The sequence below is a fragment of the Lycium ferocissimum genome, chromosome 1 (genome assembly GCF_029784015.1).
Source record: "Lycium ferocissimum isolate CSIRO_LF1 chromosome 1, AGI_CSIRO_Lferr_CH_V1, whole genome shotgun sequence".
NCBI lineage: Eukaryota > Viridiplantae > Streptophyta > Magnoliopsida > Solanales > Solanaceae > Lycium > Lycium ferocissimum.
Window position 1 is genome coordinate 10,410,499 of NC_081342.1, and position 19,628 is coordinate 10,430,126.

Sequence of the window (19,628 nt, forward strand, 5' to 3'; positions counted from 1 at the left end):
ACCTCCTACCTCATTTTTCACGTTCTTTGATTTTCGATTGGTGCTCGATATCCACGTTGAGCCCAATTAATCCGGATAATAATCGCCGCACCGCATCGCGCCTATCGGGGAGCGCTTCCTCCAAAGATTTTTTTTCCATATCCATGTTCGAACCCCTAATCCTCGATTAAGAGAGGAGCAGGTGGAGTCCTCCATCCGCACAAGTTAAATTATGTATTTTTCTTAAAAGTTCATTAACTATGTATAGATTATTTATTTAGAACTAAATAACTTCGTAAAATTAGGATACATAAGTTATAATGTCGATCTGCGGTTCCAAATTTGATTTGAATTAAATAATTTCATCAAAATGGAAGTTAAAATATTAAAGGAGTGGAATGAAAATTTTGCTTTCATATAACTACCACTCGTGGGGCAAAATTTCTGATAGGTATATGTTGTTCGTTGAACTTTAGTTGTTATTGTTGTACACTCGCTACTAACACAAATTATATTCTTTAGTCAATTTTTAAAATATCTACTTTTATATTTTGAGTTACTACATAACTAGTATATATATATATATATTACTAAGTAAACACTCTAGCTTAGAGCTACACTTAACTCTTATGTTTCTAACTTGTTGCGGATATATATTTAGTACATGTGGTTGAGCTGAATTTTCATTTGGTGGTCCTTACTGATTTTGGGCTCAGAAAGACTCATCAGAACACTCATAAACCGTATCAACTTTAGGAATCATGTGACTCTGAGATTCATAGATTTTCAAGTTACATTTTTCTAATAGCAAGAACAATGCCTTTGTTCTTCAAGATTTTCCTTTTCTTGTTTTTCTTCTTTGTTAGTACATCATCATCCCTTGATTACAACCACCCGTTGGATTCTCTCACTCTATCTGAACTCAGTCAAGTGAAAACAATAGTCAAAAAGTCCTATGTTTCCCTCAATGTAACCTTTCATTATGTTGGCCTAAATGAACCAGAGAAACCATTAGTCCTTTCATGGCTATCAGCCAATCATCCCACCAAGACTCCACCCCGCCAAGCTATTGTTATTGCGCGAATTGATCAAAAACACATGAAATCATCGTAGACTTATCGAGTGATTCGATGATATCAGATAAAATCTATGATGGACATGGTTACCCCATGCTTACCTTTCAAGAAGAGAAAGCTGCCGATAAGTTACCATTTGCTTATCCACCATTTATATCCTCCATAAAGAAGAGAAGGCTAAAGCTAAAAGAAGTGGCATGCCAAAGCCTCACTGTTGGATGGTATGGAGAGAAAATGAAGAGTAACAGAATGGTTAAACTCATGTGCCATTACTTAGATGGCACTGTTAATCTTTGGATGAGACCTATTGAGGGGATTACAATAATTGTTGTTCTTGATCAAATGAAAATCGCGAGGTACGTTGATCGTTTGATGGTTCCGGTCCCTAAAGCTAATGGGACAGATTACATGGAACCAAAGCAGAAGCCTCATTCCAAATTGCAACTAGATGGCATAAAAATAGTACAGCCTGATGGACCAAGTTTTACTCTAGATGGAAACACAGTGAGGTAAAAGAACAAAAAGTTTAGTAGCTTTCGATAAACCAAAGTATAGTTAGTTGTTGAATGACACGTTTTTTCCTGAATTTAGGTGGGCTGACTGGAAGTTCCATGTAGCTTATGATATGAGAGCAGGAATAGTCATATCACTAGCATCAATCTTTGATGTTGACAAGGGAGAATTTAGGAGTGTTTTGTACAGAGGATTTATGTCAGAAACTTTTGTACCATACATGGATCTGACTGAAGAATGGTATTATAGGACATATTTCGATGCAGGTGAATATGGATTTGGTCTTTGTGCTGTAGAGCTTCAACCATCAAAGGATTGCCCAGAAAATGCAAAGTTTATTGATGGCTACTTCATCTATCAAGATGGTACTCCAGGAAAAATGCCTAATGTAATTTGTATATTCGAACGTTATGCTGGAGATATCATGTGGCGCCATACAGAGCTTGCGATTCCCGGAAAAGTGGTAAGTTAATATAGTTGAGTATATAATGTTCTTGCTTAAAATGCTTTTGGGATTCCTTTTATTTTATTTCAAAATTTTGAGTTGCAGATAAGAAAGATTAGACCAGAAGTGAGCCTGGTGGTGAGAATGGTGTCAACTGTAGGGAACTATGATTACATTACTGACTATGAATTCAAGCAAAGTGGAAGCATCAAAGTCAATCTAAGTGGACCAAGATCAAGAGTTGGAGTAACCGAAGCAACAATATTGACTTTTTTTTTTGTAGAAATAATGAATAAGTACATCAAAATTCATTGTCACAGGTTGGCTTAACTGGTCTACTTGAAGCAAGGGGATCGATATACACTCACAACGACCAGATAAAGGAAGAAGCCTACGGTACTCTAATAGCAGAAAACACTTTAGGCGCATATCATGATCATTTCTTTACCTTTCACCTTGATTTAGACGTGGACGGTCATGAAAATTCCTTTGTAAAAAATAACTTAATAACTAGGCGCATGATCAACAAAAGTTCACCAAGAAAGAGTTATTGGACAGTTGTTAGTGAAACAGCTAAAACAGAATCGGATGCAAGGATTCAGCTAGGTTCAGGAGCCCTTGAAATGGCAGTAGTGAACCCCAACAAGGAGACTAAGGTTGGGAATAAAATAGGCTACTCTCTGATCCCAGGATCTGCAACGGGTCCCTTGTTAAGGGACGATGATTACCCACAAATCCGTGCAGGTTTTACAAAGTACAATGTGTGGGTGACACCTTATAACAAGTCTGAGAAATGGGCTGGAGGATTATATACTGATCAAAGCCAAGGGGATGATACATTAGCCATGTGGAGCCTCAGGTAATGCAATAGATTATACTTCTGAAGTGCAGCATTTTTTTTGGCTGAATGGATCAGATTGATTAAAGAAGTTACAATTTTCTCTTATGATGCAGGGATAGGGAAATTGAGAACAATGATATTGTACTATGGTACACATTGGGTGTTCATCATGTACCTAAGCAAGAAGATTTTCCAGTTATGCCAACATTAAGCACTGGATTTGAGCTCAGGCCTGCTAATTTCTTTAATCATAATCCTGTTCTTTATTAAGTCTCCTAAAGTCAAGTAGACAAATCTGTATCATGTGGATAATGTCATCCTTTATGAAAAAAAATTCTGCTATTATTGTTGTTAAAGAAAATCAGTTTGTGCCAAAAAGATTATCTTAGTTTGACTTGGCACGGAGTTTAAGAAATAAAGGAAGACTTTTGAAACGTGTGGTCCAAAACAAGCCTTAGATATTCATATGGCTGTAAATTATCTCATAAAGTTAAATTGTTTCTAAATATAGAAATGTGTCAATCTGTTTGGCACAAACTAATAAGGAAAGTAAGACAATCTTTTTGGGACGGAGGGAGTATGTAATAGAAGAAGAAAATAATCAGAGAAAGCAATAATCATCAAAGCACTGTTAATTAATTCAATTTATTCGATAAAAATACAATGATCTTCGGTTTTGCATTTATTCAAACTGATCAAGTACTTATACAGGACAATATCACAATATCATTGTTCCAGCAGTGGGTTTCTTTCAAAGAAATTTGCTGGCCGGAGCTCAAAAGCATCATAGATAGTTGGCATTATAGGATAATCTTCTTGACAAGGAATATGATGGAATCCAAGTGTGTACCAAAGCACAATATCCTTGTTCTCAATTGATCTATTCCTGAAAATTACAATGCAAGATCAATCCGTATAATTAAACTGATCAACCACAAGTACTAAAAGCATTCATCAAATCTGAAACTAGTAAATGAATTGAATTGATATATATATATTGACAGTATATAAAATTTCATACTATTAGTTTACTTTAACATGTTGCAGCAAGTAATTTGTCTTATTTTTTCAGGTTACTAGGTACACGTAGTTATCTTTTTTTTTTTTTTTTTTTTTTTTTTTTTTTTTTTGACTGTCACTGTATCTTGACCTGTTATAGCATGCATGTACCTTATCTTATTTTCCAGGTTACTATTTTTTTTATGAACGGTTAGTCGGTTACATGTAGTTATTTCATATTCTATGACATATCAAAGGAATGCCTAATATAGCGTGTAATATCCAGTGAGTGACAAGATGAATTTACTTCCCACTCCAGATTGCTAAGTTATCATCACCATGGCTTCTATCAGCATAAAATCCTGCAGCCCATCTTTCTGATTTGTTATAAGGAGTCACCCACAGTTGATACTTGGTATAGGCTGCTCTAATTTGAGGGTAATCATCATCTGATAGCAAAGACATTGATGGTCTACCAGGAATTAGCTTATAAGCTACATCATTTTCAAACTTAGTCTTTTTTTTAGCATTAACAAACCACAGTTCAGCTGGTTCAATCCCAAGTTGAGTCCTAGCTTCAGATTCTGTTTTCATAGTTTCTTTTACAACAGTCCAATAACTCTTCCTTGGTGATATTTTCGGGTCCTTTTTCAGTTTGGCTTTCAAGAATGAATTTTTACTACCATCAACATCAAGATCAATGCGGTAGGTGAGGAAATGATCATGGTTCACTGCAATTGTGTTTTCTGCCACAAGGGTCCCATAAGCATCTTCTGTAATTTGATTGTCGTTTGTGTATGTCACAGCCTTCATCGCCATAATCCCTGTTAGACTTGCCTTCACCAATGTAAAGGAAAAAAGTAAGACAAAGATTAAAAGATTGAGGTGAAAATGATTGACTAGTATCTTAAATCTTACTCCGACTTTAATGGATCCACTTTGTTTGAACTCCCAATCAAGTATATAGTCATAATTTCCAACTGTTGCTACCATTCTGATCACCAAATTAACTTCTTGCTGTCCCTTGGTGTTCTACAAATTCACAGAGTTAAGTCAATAAGTGAGCACAGTTCAGTACAGAAATCTTTAAATTAGAGGCTTAATAAAGTGCCAGGTACTCCTATTTCGGTATGCCTCCATGCAGCATCGCCAGCATATCGTTCAAAAATGCAAATAGCTCGAGGGACTTCCACTACTTGGCCTTCTGAATCAGCCATGTAACCATCCATATACACTGCATTGTTTGGACAGTCCAGCGATGGGACAAGGGTGCTAGCAAATCTCCCAAAACCATATTCGCCAACATCCATGAATGCCCTATAGTACCATTCAAACGTAGGATCCATGTAAGGCACGAATATCTCAGAGACATGACCTCTATAGAGCACACGTCGATATTCATTTCTTGCAGCGTCTAATATAGAAGCTGTAGATATGATCATCCCTGCTCTAGTGTTGAATCCAACATGAAATTTCCAATTAGCCCATTTGACTTCATGTCCTTGGATGTTTATCCTGGAGGGTACTTCTGTGTCATTGCAAGTGACTGATCCCTGGCTCGACGAATTAAAATTAGCATCTTTTGCTTCAGGCAAGGGAGCTCTGAATCTATCCACATGCTTAATAATTTTCATTGACTCAACATCTACTAGTGTAGTTATTCCTTCAATAGGCCTTGCCCAAAAGTTAGTAGTCCCTCCGTGGTAAAAACATGGAATCCTAAGAACGCTTCTGGTTTTTTTCTGACCAAACCATCCAACTGATAGTGGTATGCAGCTGACTTCAGATATATTCAATCCCCTTCTTGATATTGAATCTTGAAATTTAGGACTACTCAATGTCAGCGTGATGGACTGTATAAGTTCATTGACAGTAAAAGGAGGAAAGCCATGGCAGAGTACAGTTTTTGTGATATGATAGAGTTAGTAGCCAAGTCTAGTGTGAATTCATGTGACTTGCCACTAGCGCGAACTACTACCCTGGCTCGGCGATAAGGAAGAGAGGCATTGTTTGATTTATGGAAGGACAACCAATGAAGGACATCATTCTTTTCTGGTTCTTCAAGGTCTACAAAATGAAATGTTACATTGGAGAGGGAACCAAGGTGGGACTTATGGATAATGACTCTAATTTGGTTGATTTCATCAGGATTAAGAGGGTCTAAAGGATGACATTGACAATTGATAGAAAAGAACAAGAAGAAAAGTAGCATAGGGAGAGAAACAGACATGTGTAATACTTTTATGATGAAGTGGTGCTCTCAATTCAGACACTGCTTCCACCTATATAGTATTTGACATCTATTATCTTTTTCTTTCTCTTCTCTTTTCAAGTTGTAGACTTGTAGTGGTTATATAAGGTTTGCGCGATCATGATAAATGCTTTTAACAAATTATATTTGCATCCTCGTGGCAATATTATCTTATTGAGAAGTCAACAAAAATAACCTATTACATTTAATACAAGGGTGGATCAGTTCTTCATCTTGTTGCGTGCGTTAAGAGCTAAAAATGATTGATTATCTGCTTCTTTCTAATGGTTACGTAAAGAGAATCATAATATGATTTGTTTTGGCGAAAAATTACACTATATATACAAGGTGAAAATTATTTTTTATGTATATATAGTAGAGGTTGAACCCTCGACTTCTTCCTTTATCTGCTTCTTTATATTTTGAACCTCCTTTGTTAAAATCCTGGCTCCGCCACTATCTACGACAAACCCTTTGCCTTTATCCTGACTTGACATCGGCTATTCAAAACTCATATAGCATATTAAGATTGATATAATTAACCCCAACTAGTAATTGCTTGGTTACATAAGAAGAGAACACACTTGTATATCAAGATCATATGTTCCGTCTACCGTCCATAAAACTAGAGACTATGCAGCAAATACATAAAGACCCTTTATTGAGTAGTAAAGTCTTTAAAGTCATGTTTTTTTAATATCCACATATAAACAAATACTATTGCTGCAAAATTCAACTTTAACGAGGGCTGACTTTCTTTAACTAAATAAGCTGGAGAAAAGGATTCTCCACAACCATCAATAATATCATTAGAAATTTCTTAAACGCAAGACATTATCCACATACACATGTTGGCATAACTAGAAATTCATTCTGCTTAGGTACACGATGACCACCCAATGTGTATCATGATACACTAGATTTAACTTATATCCACTGACAGTAAAATAATTTTTTTACATTATCAGTGCACTTTAATCCACTATAGAAGGTTACTTGTCGGGTTATTAGTTCAATAGTTACCTGTAACTTATCTTTTAAGTGACCTGATGGTGTAAATTGTTTTTATAGTGTCGGTGTATAGAAGTTAAATTATAGTGCAACTTCCTTTATTGAGTAGTAAACTCTTTAAAGTCATCTTTTTTAATTTACACGTATAAACAAATACTTTCTTTAACTAAATAAGCTTGAGAAAGGATTCTCCACACCACCAATAGTATCATTAGAAATTCTTAGACGCAAGACATTATCCACACACACATGTTGACATTACTGGGAGTTCTTTCTCCTTAGGTACACGATGACCACCCAATGAGTATCATGATACACTGGATTTAACTTATATCCACTGACAGTAAAATATTTTTTTTACATTATCAATGCACTTTAATCTACTATAAAAGGTTACTTGTTGGGTTATTAGTTCAATAATTACCTGTAACTTATCTTTTAAGTGATCTGATAGTGTAAATTCTTTTTATTGTGTCAGTGTATAGAAGTTAAATTATAGTACAAATTCCTTCTTGTCGATTTCCCTACCACTACATCATAAAAGAAATTGCAACTTCATTAATCTGTACGATCGATCCACCATAACATATGGCTTAAAGCTTTTTAATAAACCTTACTAAGCAAATACTATTGCTACAAGAATCAACCAAGAGCTGACATTCTTTTCTTTAATAAAAATAAGTAGAAGCTTTTTCATAAATGATGACATTATCCACGTGATACAAGTTTGTCCACTTGACTTTAGCAGATTTATCAAAGAAGTGATTATGCTGAAAGAAATTAGCAGGCTTGAGCTCAAAACCAGTACTGAATGTTGGCATAACTGGAAAATCTTCCTGCTTAGATACATGATGAACCAATGTGTACCATATTACAATATCACTGTTCTCAATTTCCCTATCCCTGCATCATTAGAGAAAATTGTGACTTCTTTAATCAATCTGATCCATTCACCCAAAAAAATGCTGCACTTCAGAAGGTGTCACCCACATGGCTCCACATGGCTAATGTATCATCCCCTTGGCTTTGATCAGTATATAATCCTCCTGCCTATTTCTCAGGCTTGCTATCAGGTGTAACCCACACATTGTACTTTGTAAAACCTGCACGGATTTGTGGGTAATCATCGTCACTCAACAAGGGAACCGTTGCAGATCCTGGGATCAGACAGTAGCCTATTTTATTCCCAACCTTAGTCTTCTTGTTGGGGTTCACAACTGCCATCTCAAGGGCTCCTGAACCTAGCTGAATCCTTGCATCTGACTCCGTTTTAGCTGTTTCACTAACAACTGTCCAATAACTCTTTCTTGGTGAACTTTTGTTTGATCATGTGCCTAGTTTTTAAGTTATTTTTGACAAAGGAATTTTCATGACTGTCCACGTCTAAATCAAGGTGAAAGGTAAGGAACTGATCATGATATGCGCCTGAAGTGTTTTCTGCTATCAGTGTACCATAGGCTTCTTCCTTTATCTGGTCGTTGTGAGTATATTTCGATCCCCTTACTTCAAGTAGACCAGTTAAGCCAACCTGTAACAATAAATCTGAATGTACTTTAACATTATTTCTACACGAAAAGTTGATACTTAATGTAAGCTACTATAAAAACTTGCTGCTTCACAAATCACAGTTACTCCTACTCATGATCTTGGTTCACTTACATTGACTTTGATGCTGCCACTTTGCTTGAATTCATAGTCAGTAATGTAATCATAGTTCACCACAGTTGACACCATTCGCCCCACCATGCTCACGTCTGGTTTAACCTTTCTTACATGCAGGTCAAAATTTTGAAATGAGAAGAAAAGTAATCCCCAAGCATTTTAAGCAAGAACATTATATACTATACTAACTTACCAATTTTCCAGGAATCGCAAACTCTGTATGGCGCCACATGATATCTCCAGCATAACGTTCGAATATACAAATTACATTGGGCATTTTTCCTGGAGTACCGTCTTGATAGATGAAGTAGCCATCAATACTTTGCATTTTCTGGACAATCCTTTGATGGTTGAAGCTTTACAGCACAAAGACCAAATCCATATTCACCTGCATCAAAATAGATCCTATAGTACAAATCTTCAGTCAAATCCATGTCTGGCACAAATACTTCTGACACAAATCCTCTGTACAAGACAATTCCTGCTCTCATATCATAATTTACATGGAACTTCCAGTCAGCCCACCTAAATTCAGGAAAAAACATATCATTCTTCAACAATGAGCTATACTTTGGTTTATCATCAAAAGCTTTTGAGCATTTTTTTTCTTTAAAAACGGAAGATATTAAGGCGTTTCTTCTAATGAGTCTAATCTTTACCTCACTGTGTTTCCATCTAGAGTAAAACTTGGTCCATTAGGCTGCACTATTTTAATTCCATCTAGTTGCAAATTGGAGTGAGGCCTCTGCTTTGGTTCCATGTAATCTGTCCCATTAGCTTTAGGGACCGGAACCATCAAATGACCAAGGTAACTCGCGATTGTCATTTGATCAAGAACAACAGTCATTATAATTCCCTCAATAGGTCTCATATAAAGATTAACTGTGCCATCTAAGTAATAGCACATGACTTTAACCATTTATCATTCTTCCTTTTCTCTCCAAACCATCCAGCAGCGTAGCTTTGGCACACCACTTCTTTTACCTTTAGCCCTCTCTTTTTAATGGAGGATATAAATGGTGGATATGCAAATGGTAAGGCTTCGGCAGCATTCTGTTCTTGAAAGGTAAGCATGGGATAGCCATGTCCATTGTAGATTTTATCTGATATAATCAAATCACTCGACAAGTCCACAATAATTTCATATATTTTTTGATCAATTCGCGCGATAACAATAGCTTGACGAGGTGGGTTCTTGGCGGGATATTGATTAGTTGATAGCCATGAAAGGACTAATGGTTTCTCTGGTTCATTTAGGCCAACATAATGAAAGGTTACATTGAGGAAAAAATAGGACTTTTTTACAATGATTTTTACTTGATTGAGTTCAGCTAGAGTGAGAGAATCCAACGGGTGGTTGTAATCAAGTGATGATGATGTACTAACAAAGAAGAGAAAGAAGAAAAGGAAAATCTTAAAGAACTTCTTGCTAGTAGAAAATTGTAACTTGAGAAGCTATGAATCTCAAAGAGTGTTTTAAAAGACAGTTTTGCAACTCGACTAGAGGCTCGCCTGGGCGGCGCACTGGCAAAACGCCCTGGGGCTTACGTGTGGGGTTTAGATCTGTGAGGCTTACACCCTAAGCGTCTAAACAACGCCCTAAACAAGCCAAACGCTCAGGGCTCGCCTAAGAGTTGTTACGCAAATTATGTATCAAATTCCTTAGTTAACATTATTTACCCTCATAATTCTTTATTAAATGATGCTCAATAATTTTCTTCACCTATAGAAATAAGACGATTGAGAGTAATCAAATAACAAACCGTAGTATTGCATATTTACTATTTGAGAATACTGTGAGGGTGAATATCACTTAACATTTCTTTTAAAAATACATAGCCGAATTTTACATCTTCACTTGTCATTAGTCTTCATGTTTTTGTCCACGTCTCAAAATTATCATTGTTTATTATTTTTCTATTTGAAAGTAATTTTATTTTTATTTATGAAGGAGTGATGTTTTAATTATAATATGATAAATTTTATTGATTATTTCGATTATTTTCTTTTAGGGAGGTAAATTGCATAGTATATATGATAGTAGTATGCATTAAGAAATTGTGATTCTTTTATTGTTTGAAAGTTAAGAGATTAGAGTTGGTTTGCATCTCGTAATAACTTTTAAATCATTTATGCTTGTGCAATCATATTAGAAGTTTTGTTTTCTATGAGTTTCTTTAATCGTGTTTTTAATTTTTTAAATTATTAATATATTCTTTATAATTTTTGTGTAATTATACTATTTTATTACATTATAAATTAAAAATTTAAAGATTCATGAGGCTTACGCCTCGCCCCGTACTAAGTAAAACGGCCCGCCTCACGCACACCCCCCCTCCCTCTTCCTTAAAACACTGATCTCAAAATCTATTAGTCCATGAAAGACATCTCAAAATCAGAATAGAACACAAATGAAAATTCAGCACAACCACATGTATTGAATGCATATACAATTTAAGAAAGCAAGTGCATAAAATCATCAATATAGTAAGCAAGTTGGGAGTTTTATTGTGGACAATTCTGTAGCACTTGTCATCTCAAGATTTCTACAAATTTGGAAACAACATAAAAGCCATGTGTAGTAAATTTGAGTGTGATATGTGAGAATCGTGCAATATAGCTAGTGTGAAATATTTCTTGTAACAATTTGAGCTAAATTGACATTTCAGGTGTCAACATGTGTATTCCAAAGATCAATTAATTACAGTATTCATTTTGGCTTTGATCAATGTCTTCTCACGCTGTCAAAATTGACTTCAGCCTTCTATAATACTCTCATTGGTTAATCACCTTGCAGTTTCCAGGTACCGATATGCAACTCAGCCATTCCAAAAAATATAAAAAGAAAGAAATTTCAGCATTTTTCTGGGAAATTTTAAATCTTCACTAGCCATTCCAAGAAAATGGTTTTGATGTTCTATACAGAGAACACAGGTTTGTTATACAGGCGTAAAGCAATATATAAGTAAATGTTACTTAGGTGTATGTGCATTCTCATCAACTAATTCTTCATAGTTCATGTAAATTTTCAACTCAAAATTTCAACTAAACATTGTTTGTTAGTCAGCTATGCAAATGAAGTTAATAGCTTGAAAAATATGACATTTGAAGTAGCTAGTGTTTACACTTTCCAACAAAATGAGCCATAGTTCTTTTTCTTTTCCTTTACCAGTTGAATGGTTTCCAGAACAAAAAAGAAAAAAGTAAGTTGGAACCAAGTCTAAGAGTTAGTATATGTGTTTGACTTCCAGAGCAAACTTTCACATATGTTATTTTATTATTAAGCCTTATCCAAAAAAAAAAAAAAAAAAAAAAAAAAAAACTTATGTTCCTGTGAGATAGACCCTTACCCGGACTTAGATAGCAACTGCATAAGGAAAACAGCTCACTTTGAAGGCCACAAATATATACACGCACACAGCAGTCCAAATGACGAGCGGCTTGAATTTATAGAAAGTAGACTTCGAACGCTACGGCATATCCACATTTCAAAACCAAACTGATCTCACTCGGAGGAGAATGCCCGGGGAAGAAGAATAAGGAGGAGCAAAGTACCAGAGCTGCCATTTTGATAAGGCCTGCAAGACGAGAATCGCTCTTCATGTTGATGCATCGAACTGGATGTGGTCAGCCCAGGGGGTGAGGAAGTGAAACGGGGTCATTAAGGTCAAGGGGTTTGAAATGATCAATGAGGCACGTCACATGTCCTGCCATTATGTTGATATGTAGATATAGATTATACACTGCTGGCTAACTGTATAATGTATATAAGTAGTGTAAACTCAGTTTCTACTTTGTGTATCTTTAATTTACCATGTATATACACTGAGTAAATAGTAAATTCACATCATATATACATGGTATGTTCAAGTAGCCTTCAATGTAGTGTTTGCTGTCCAAAAAATTTCGTTTTCCTCGATGACGAATAGCAAATCTGGTGTTGTAAAATTTTCCGCAAAAAATTGTTTGCTATTTTTTAAAATTCTATGCTTGAATGATAATTTATACATCATTAACATTTGTTATACATCAAGTTCCATTATATATTTTTCTCTCTTCACTCACCCCCCACCCCGCACCCCCCCCCGGCACACACCCCCTAAGTTTTATCTATTATTGCTCTAGCACTGTAGTTCCAGCAAACGAAAATTTAGTATATTCCTTATGCTCAAGTTATTCCTTCAGCAATAGTTGGACAGACATTTCCAACTTCTTTCAAAATCATGTGCAATTTTTATCCAAATAGTTCTTGATTTGAACCATTTGAGAAAATGGGTTCAGCAGCTACAACTTTAGCCTTATTGCGTAACTTGGCACACTTATAAATATCTGCTAAACCGGACATTCTTCTTGTCTTTTATTTTCCTTTCAAGACCTTTCCAACCTCAAATCATAAATTTTTCGTTGAGATAGGAACAAAACAAATTTGGTTCAAAGACTTTTCAACGTTTAGATACGTGATAGTTTCAAATAAATAACATAAAAAGAAATATGACATCGCTCTTAACAAAGAGGTGGGGTTGGGATCATTAGTAGGAGTCCTTTTGGATGGACTTATGGCTTTTGACTTATAAGCCAAAAGCCTAAGTTAAGAACTCATGCTTTGGCTTAAAAACAAGGGAAAATTACGTGGCTTTTTACCCTTTTAAGAGTTTGAACATAATTAACACAACTTTTAAAGTTTCTCAAAGATATCAGTTTTTATTACCTTTTTAAAAATATTAGAAAAAAAACTTACGGATAATTGGAACATGTAAAAATTGTATTCCAGGATCCAGTTATATTTTCTTCATGTATGTCATCTTCTCTCTCTCTCTCTCTTTAACTTATACACTCCCTTAATTCTCTTATATATATATATATATATATATGCATACTAATGTATTTATATACATGGTATGATTCAATTATAAGATAATTTTATTGAGGTATAATATAATATACATGGTATAATTAGTCTTTAGAGGTATACTGATGTATTTTATACATAGTATAATTTAACATATACTATGATATTAAGGTATACTATTAAATATATTTGATATAAATATAATATGCATGGTATAATTCATTTTTAGATGTATACTGATGTATTTTATACATAGTATAATATAATAAATATAATATACAGCAAAATCAAATTACTTATATGGAAAGAAAGTAGGAACACAATTGTTGGTGTGAAGATAACTTTTTAGCAAAAATGTAGGAAGAGAATTAAGGTTGTTAATGAGTGGCCATAATATCACCCAACTACATTCCTCTAATAGAGGAATCATTACAATATGTAACTCCTTACTGCCAGTCAATGTTGATTAAATAATTCAGCTAAGGTTTTGTAAATATTTTTCTCTTATTGTATAGTTATGTTTTTTCCCCTAAAAATAAGTGCTTAAAAGCACTTTTATTTTACCCAAACAATACAAAAATACTTAAAATCTATTTTGGCTTAAAAGCACTAAATAAGTCAATCCAAACATGCTCTAGATCTCTAATCAATCTATCACACTGTTTGACTATCTGGCTCGTATGCAGTAACCGTGTCTCTAAACATGAGTTACGTGAGAGGTGCAATAGTTCTTTTCAAAAGCACTATTATCCGTTTCAATTTTTTAAAATCCACTTCTGCCTCTAGGTATCTATGATTAAAAAGATTCTCAAAAAAAAATAAAAAAATTGACTAATGTCCATGAACAAATCATCGACAAGTACAAACAACAAAAATATTAAAAACAAAGAGTATGTTTTCAATTTAGTCATTGTAACTATTTCAGACTATTCATTTTATCTGAGCTCTTCTATAAGTATTCGTCTTAAGCTTTCCTATCATCCAACCTAATAAGAACTATCCAATAATCAATCTTTAAGTTTCATACAATTTAATCATGGTTCAGGGTCAAATTGTAAGAGATAATGAAGTAACTTTTTGATAATATGCACCAACTGGCGGTTAACGCTCCTCCGGTGTTTACTGTCAAAGCTTTCTGGTCAGACATGTTAGAAACTACTTTTGTCAGAAATATCCTAGTACATCCTATCCTGATCAATGTAACAACTACTCCCTCCGTCTCAAAAAGATTATCTTAGTTTGACTTGACACAAAATTTAAGAAACAAAAGAAGACTTTTAAAATGTGTGATCCAAAACACGCTTTAAATATTTGTGTGGCTGTAAATCATCTCATAAAGTTAAATTATTTCTAAATATAGAAAGATGTCAATCTTTTTGGGACAGACTAAAAAAAAGAAAGGAAGACAATCTTTTTGGGACGGAGGTAGCACTATGTTAATGACTAGTAGCCACTGCCCCACTATGTTTTATAATGCCTACGGTTAAGTTTATATTTTCGCAAAAAAATAAAATAAAATTGGAAATCAATTAAAAATCAACAAGTTAATATAAAACACACAATATATACAGATAGATCATCAATTAAAACATATCAAAGAGGATCTGATCAACTCATAGGGCCTTCTTGACGTGTGTACTTATATATTTCCCAAATTTCTTTGTCTTAGATTTTCCTTATTTCTTCTTTCTTAGTACTCCCTCCGTTTCAATTTATATGAATCTATTTGACTTTGGGCACGATATTTAAGAAGAGGGAAGACTTTTGAAACTTGTAGTCCAAAATAAGCCTTGAAAATTTGTGTAGCTATAAATCATTCATAAAGTGAATTTGTTTCCAAATTAGGAAAGAGGTCATTCATTTTGACACGGACTAAAAAGGAAATAGGTTCAAACAAATTGAAACAGAGGGAGATTAAGATTTGTCTTCTCATCTTTGGTTGGAATAACTGTTATACTTTGGAAAATTAAAATGTTCAAAATAGCTATAAAGAATTTATCCAAAGAACAAAAGAAAAAAGAAAAAAAAATCATAAAACGTCTTCTATGTGACAAAATTGTAAAGATCTCAGACTATTTCTTTGTTCATCATCTGAGTATTTGACAATAAAGCAGAATAAAGGGGAAAAAAAAAAAAAGAAGAAGAAATTATTAGCTTGCTTGAACTTCAAATCATATTGGGAGACTAATGTAATACTAAATGCTAGGATCGGATCTCAAATGGAGAGAGTCCTTCTACATAACTATACATGCCCATGATGCAGCTTTCTTTAGGAAGCCCCTTGATTTCTAATTCTCTCCAATTCTTTCTCGTGACATCATGACACAAACATAAATGACCTGATCTCGAGTTCACAATGAATACAATCACCCCATCAGGGGCCACACAGGATGTTACAGATCTAGGATATACATCCTTCCATTTTGAAGGAAAGTGAATGATTTGACTCTTCCATACTTCTTTTGGAGTCTGTTCTAGAATCCGCAAGTGGACGCATCCACTTGAGCTGTTTCCATAATCTCTGACGGCTAGTTTTCCCTTCACCTCTATCAACTGGTGATCGTACACCCACGGAGATGCAGTATTCCACAAAGCAATAATTGTGAATTTTTCAGATTTAACATCAAAGGCAGCTATGCAGGTCCGTGATTGATTAATTGGTAGATAACTCCACTAATGTAAACACTGCGACCAAAATACAAAGTAGAAGGGGCAATGCTTTGAGTTGCTCTCCATGATTCATCTATGCCTAAAGTGAAAATCCAGTGTTTTTTGTACTTTTCCCGAACATGCTCCGTTGATAAAAAGAACTTTGTACTTCTTTTCTTCCGGCTCAAAACCTAATGAATAGTTATAGGGAAAGAAATCTTCATTTAGGTTGGGAAGAAATCTTACTTCTCTTGTACTGGGATTAAACACGGCAGGATGTTTTCCACATAATGATTCCCAAATGCAAAATAAACCGTTAATGCAATCCAAACGAGAATATTTAGGGTTATGGAGGTGGAGTTCATCAAAATTCTCAATCTGAATAAAGGAGGCAGAGGCTTTTCCATCTTTCTTTTGCTCGGCTGTGTAGTAAAGTCCCACGTCATGCAGAAAGAATTTTGTTCCATCAGGTCGGGTCATAGAACGATATCTATGGATATCCATAAAACCTGATTCAGGTACAAGAGAATTACAAAATCTATTAACGACTTGACAGGAAGCCATGAAAATATTTCAAAGATAATTTCTTGTGGAATTGCAGAATGCATCTTCTTCTTCTTCTCCATATACAGTTGAACGTTGAAGGGGCGCGGCTGAAGTGCTATGCCTTATTAATGTTTTGGGAAAACCCTTTTAGGTTTCCTGCAGAACGTTTTTATTTACTTTTGGTTTCTTTATATATATATATATATATATATATATATAAAATTAAAAAAAAAACCATTTAGTTAGGATACTTTAGTCTAAAACTAGGAAAAGAAAATTGAACGCTTCCTTTTTTAATTGGGTCTAAAACTCTTCCTTATGACCTATTTATTTATCAGACTATATATTTTACGTGCAATCCCATGATAATGAGTACTCAGAGACGGATCTGGTGATTTAAAGGTAATGGGTCATAATTTTTCTTCAATATACATCTTGTTAGGAACGTGTATTGGGTCGAATTTACCTTTTGGCTTTTTATTCGGGTCAATATAATAGGCTTTTTTTTATTTGCAAATATGAAATTACATCTCAAAAATAAAAAACGAATATAATTAGCATCTTAAACAAGGAATCACGCCCATTAACAACAAAAGTAAAATCAACATTTTCACCAAGGGACTTGCATCTCTTATGTATATTAAAAAATGAATTTGCACAAGTAAAATAACATCTTCAATAAGGGAGTTACACCAATCAAAATAAGAAAAATAATAGAATTAGATAAACTACAAGTTCTCAAAAATAAATCATAAATTTCATGTTTTTTCTAAGCAGTGCTTACGAAATTTCCATCACAGTTTAACTAGTAAAGTAATTTAAATTGAATTTAACAATTATAGAATAGCATAAATTTTTATAACACACTCCCTCCGTCCATTTTTATTTGTACATTATACTTAAACTATCCACTTTTACTTGTAAGTTATATAGTTTGAAAAACCAATACATAAGTTACCATTTTATACCTATTTTACTTTTATAATTAAGTACTCCAATTCATTTCTCTATTTTTTTTTAAGAGTGTCCCAAGTCAAATATAGATAAGTAAACATGGATGGAGGGAGTAATAAAAAAAAAAGAAATTATAAAAAAAAATTGAATTTTGATCTCAATCCAAAATTCTCATTGAGACCCAAGTTTTTCGATTTAAATACTCACAGATTTGAGATTAAGAGAAATGCTTAATTTAAGGGATTTTGAAGTTTCTACTTATGTGTTGTCACTAGAGATCACAGATAAAATAATAGAAAAGAGGAAAGACAATATAAATAATAAAAAGATAAATAGAAAATTGGAGAGCTGAAAAGGGAATTACTGGAACAAAGGAAGTAAAAAGGCACAAAGAAAAATGGGAGTCAAAAAATGTTCAAGATAGATTCAAACTTGTGTCTACCAGTCGTGGCACTTTTGTCTAATTTAAGATTGGGGGTGGCAGGATCAAATATTTAACCTAATTTAAGCAAATTACAACATAAGTGTTGCAATTTTGATTTGAGCAGCTTTAAGAAAGAGTACTTTGTGCTTGCGGGGTGGTACTTAACCGTTGAGGAGTAGTTAGTTAGGAAGAAAGTGTTATTACAGATTAGCCTTAAAGTTAAATACAAGTCTTCAATAATTACGCTTTAGTCCCGTAATAGTTCTACTTTTAAGACTTTTAGTCCCTGCGGTAATTAGTTGCATAAGTACAGTGACTAAATAATCCAAGGGGAATTTGTCGTTGACGCCTATATCATGTACTCGAATTATCCTTTTTACCTTATGAACGAAAATCCCTAGTTTTAACCTAATTAGTCTCTTTCTCTTTCTCTTTTACAGCTTTCTTTAGCTTTCTCTATTTATTCTCTTTTCTTGTTCTATCGTATTTCTTGAGTTGCAAATTCATTTTGTTGTATCGTAGCATTTTCAAGGATCTCGGTATACAAAAATGGCTAATGATTTGAAGGAAATTAAAGATATGTTTGACAGAGTGACACTGGAGATGGAAAATTTTACAATCAGGCAAAATCAAATTGAGGAACAGCATCAGAAGGCAATAGCTGGGCTTCGAGAATCGTTGAATGTAACACAGCAGCAGGATAAAGGAAAAGGAACCCATACTAGCATACCTCTGAATGAAATCTATACACCATCAGGACCTCCAAGGGTTTTGGCTAGCACAACTTCTACTGGTAATATTCCTCTGTTTCAATCTCCCACTACTTATTAGGCATGGAAATTGGTCAATACCAAAACTCCAACATAGCTGGAACGTTGGCTACTACATTCTACATCGGAAACCCTTCATCGTTACACCTCTTACGGGTTATTCACCATCGGGAAATCCTCCGTCGCAAACCCTAAGGGTTTCGTACGATCCGGGTCCATATCGACCCAAGTGCCGTGGTTTATACTACATGCTCTAGGATACTACGCGGTGGTCAACAATATCCACCGTATCCCGGTCGTGACTTAATTACAAAGCAAGGAGGTAGAGTAAGTCAGTCACAAGCTTCTCAAAGGGGCGGATCCTTGAATCGATTAACTAAGGTAGATTTTTCTCGCTTTGATGGAAATAATTTGAGAACATGGATGTATAAGGCAGATCAATTTTTTTCATATGATGATACTCCTTATGTTCAAAGAGTAAAAGTAGCTACTCTACATTTTGATGACATAGCTATTGAGTGGCATCTTTCTTATCTCAAAGGTAGATATAACTTGCCTTACCCTACCTGGGATGAGTATATATTTGCATTGTTTTACGTTGGAGGGAGTTTAGTACCCTAGAATTTAAGAGGGGCAAACAAAAATTTTTTAAGGATTAT

At 34.4% G+C, this 19,628-nt stretch overlaps 1 protein-coding gene and 2 pseudogenes across 1 annotated transcript; 1 reads left to right on the top strand and 2 right to left on the bottom strand.

The window, feature by feature from the left end:
- Positions 1-624: 624 nt before the first annotated feature.
- On the top strand, positions 625-3,305 carry LOC132047238 (amine oxidase [copper-containing] alpha 3, peroxisomal-like). Its single transcript, XM_059438230.1, is given in 6 exon segments — positions 625-1,066; positions 1,069-1,564; positions 1,647-2,031; positions 2,119-2,232; positions 2,334-2,872; positions 2,968-3,305. Coding segments are annotated over 6 exon segments (1,962 nt in total). The 5' UTR covers positions 625-795; the 3' UTR covers positions 3,125-3,305.
- Positions 3,306-3,468: 163 nt separating this feature from the next.
- Positions 3,469-6,214, bottom strand: LOC132047236 (primary amine oxidase 1-like; annotated as a pseudogene).
- Positions 6,215-7,783: 1,569 nt separating this feature from the next.
- LOC132061952 (amine oxidase [copper-containing] alpha 2, peroxisomal-like) lies at positions 7,784-9,809 on the bottom strand (annotated as a pseudogene).
- Between the last annotated feature and the right edge of the window lie 9,819 nt (positions 9,810-19,628).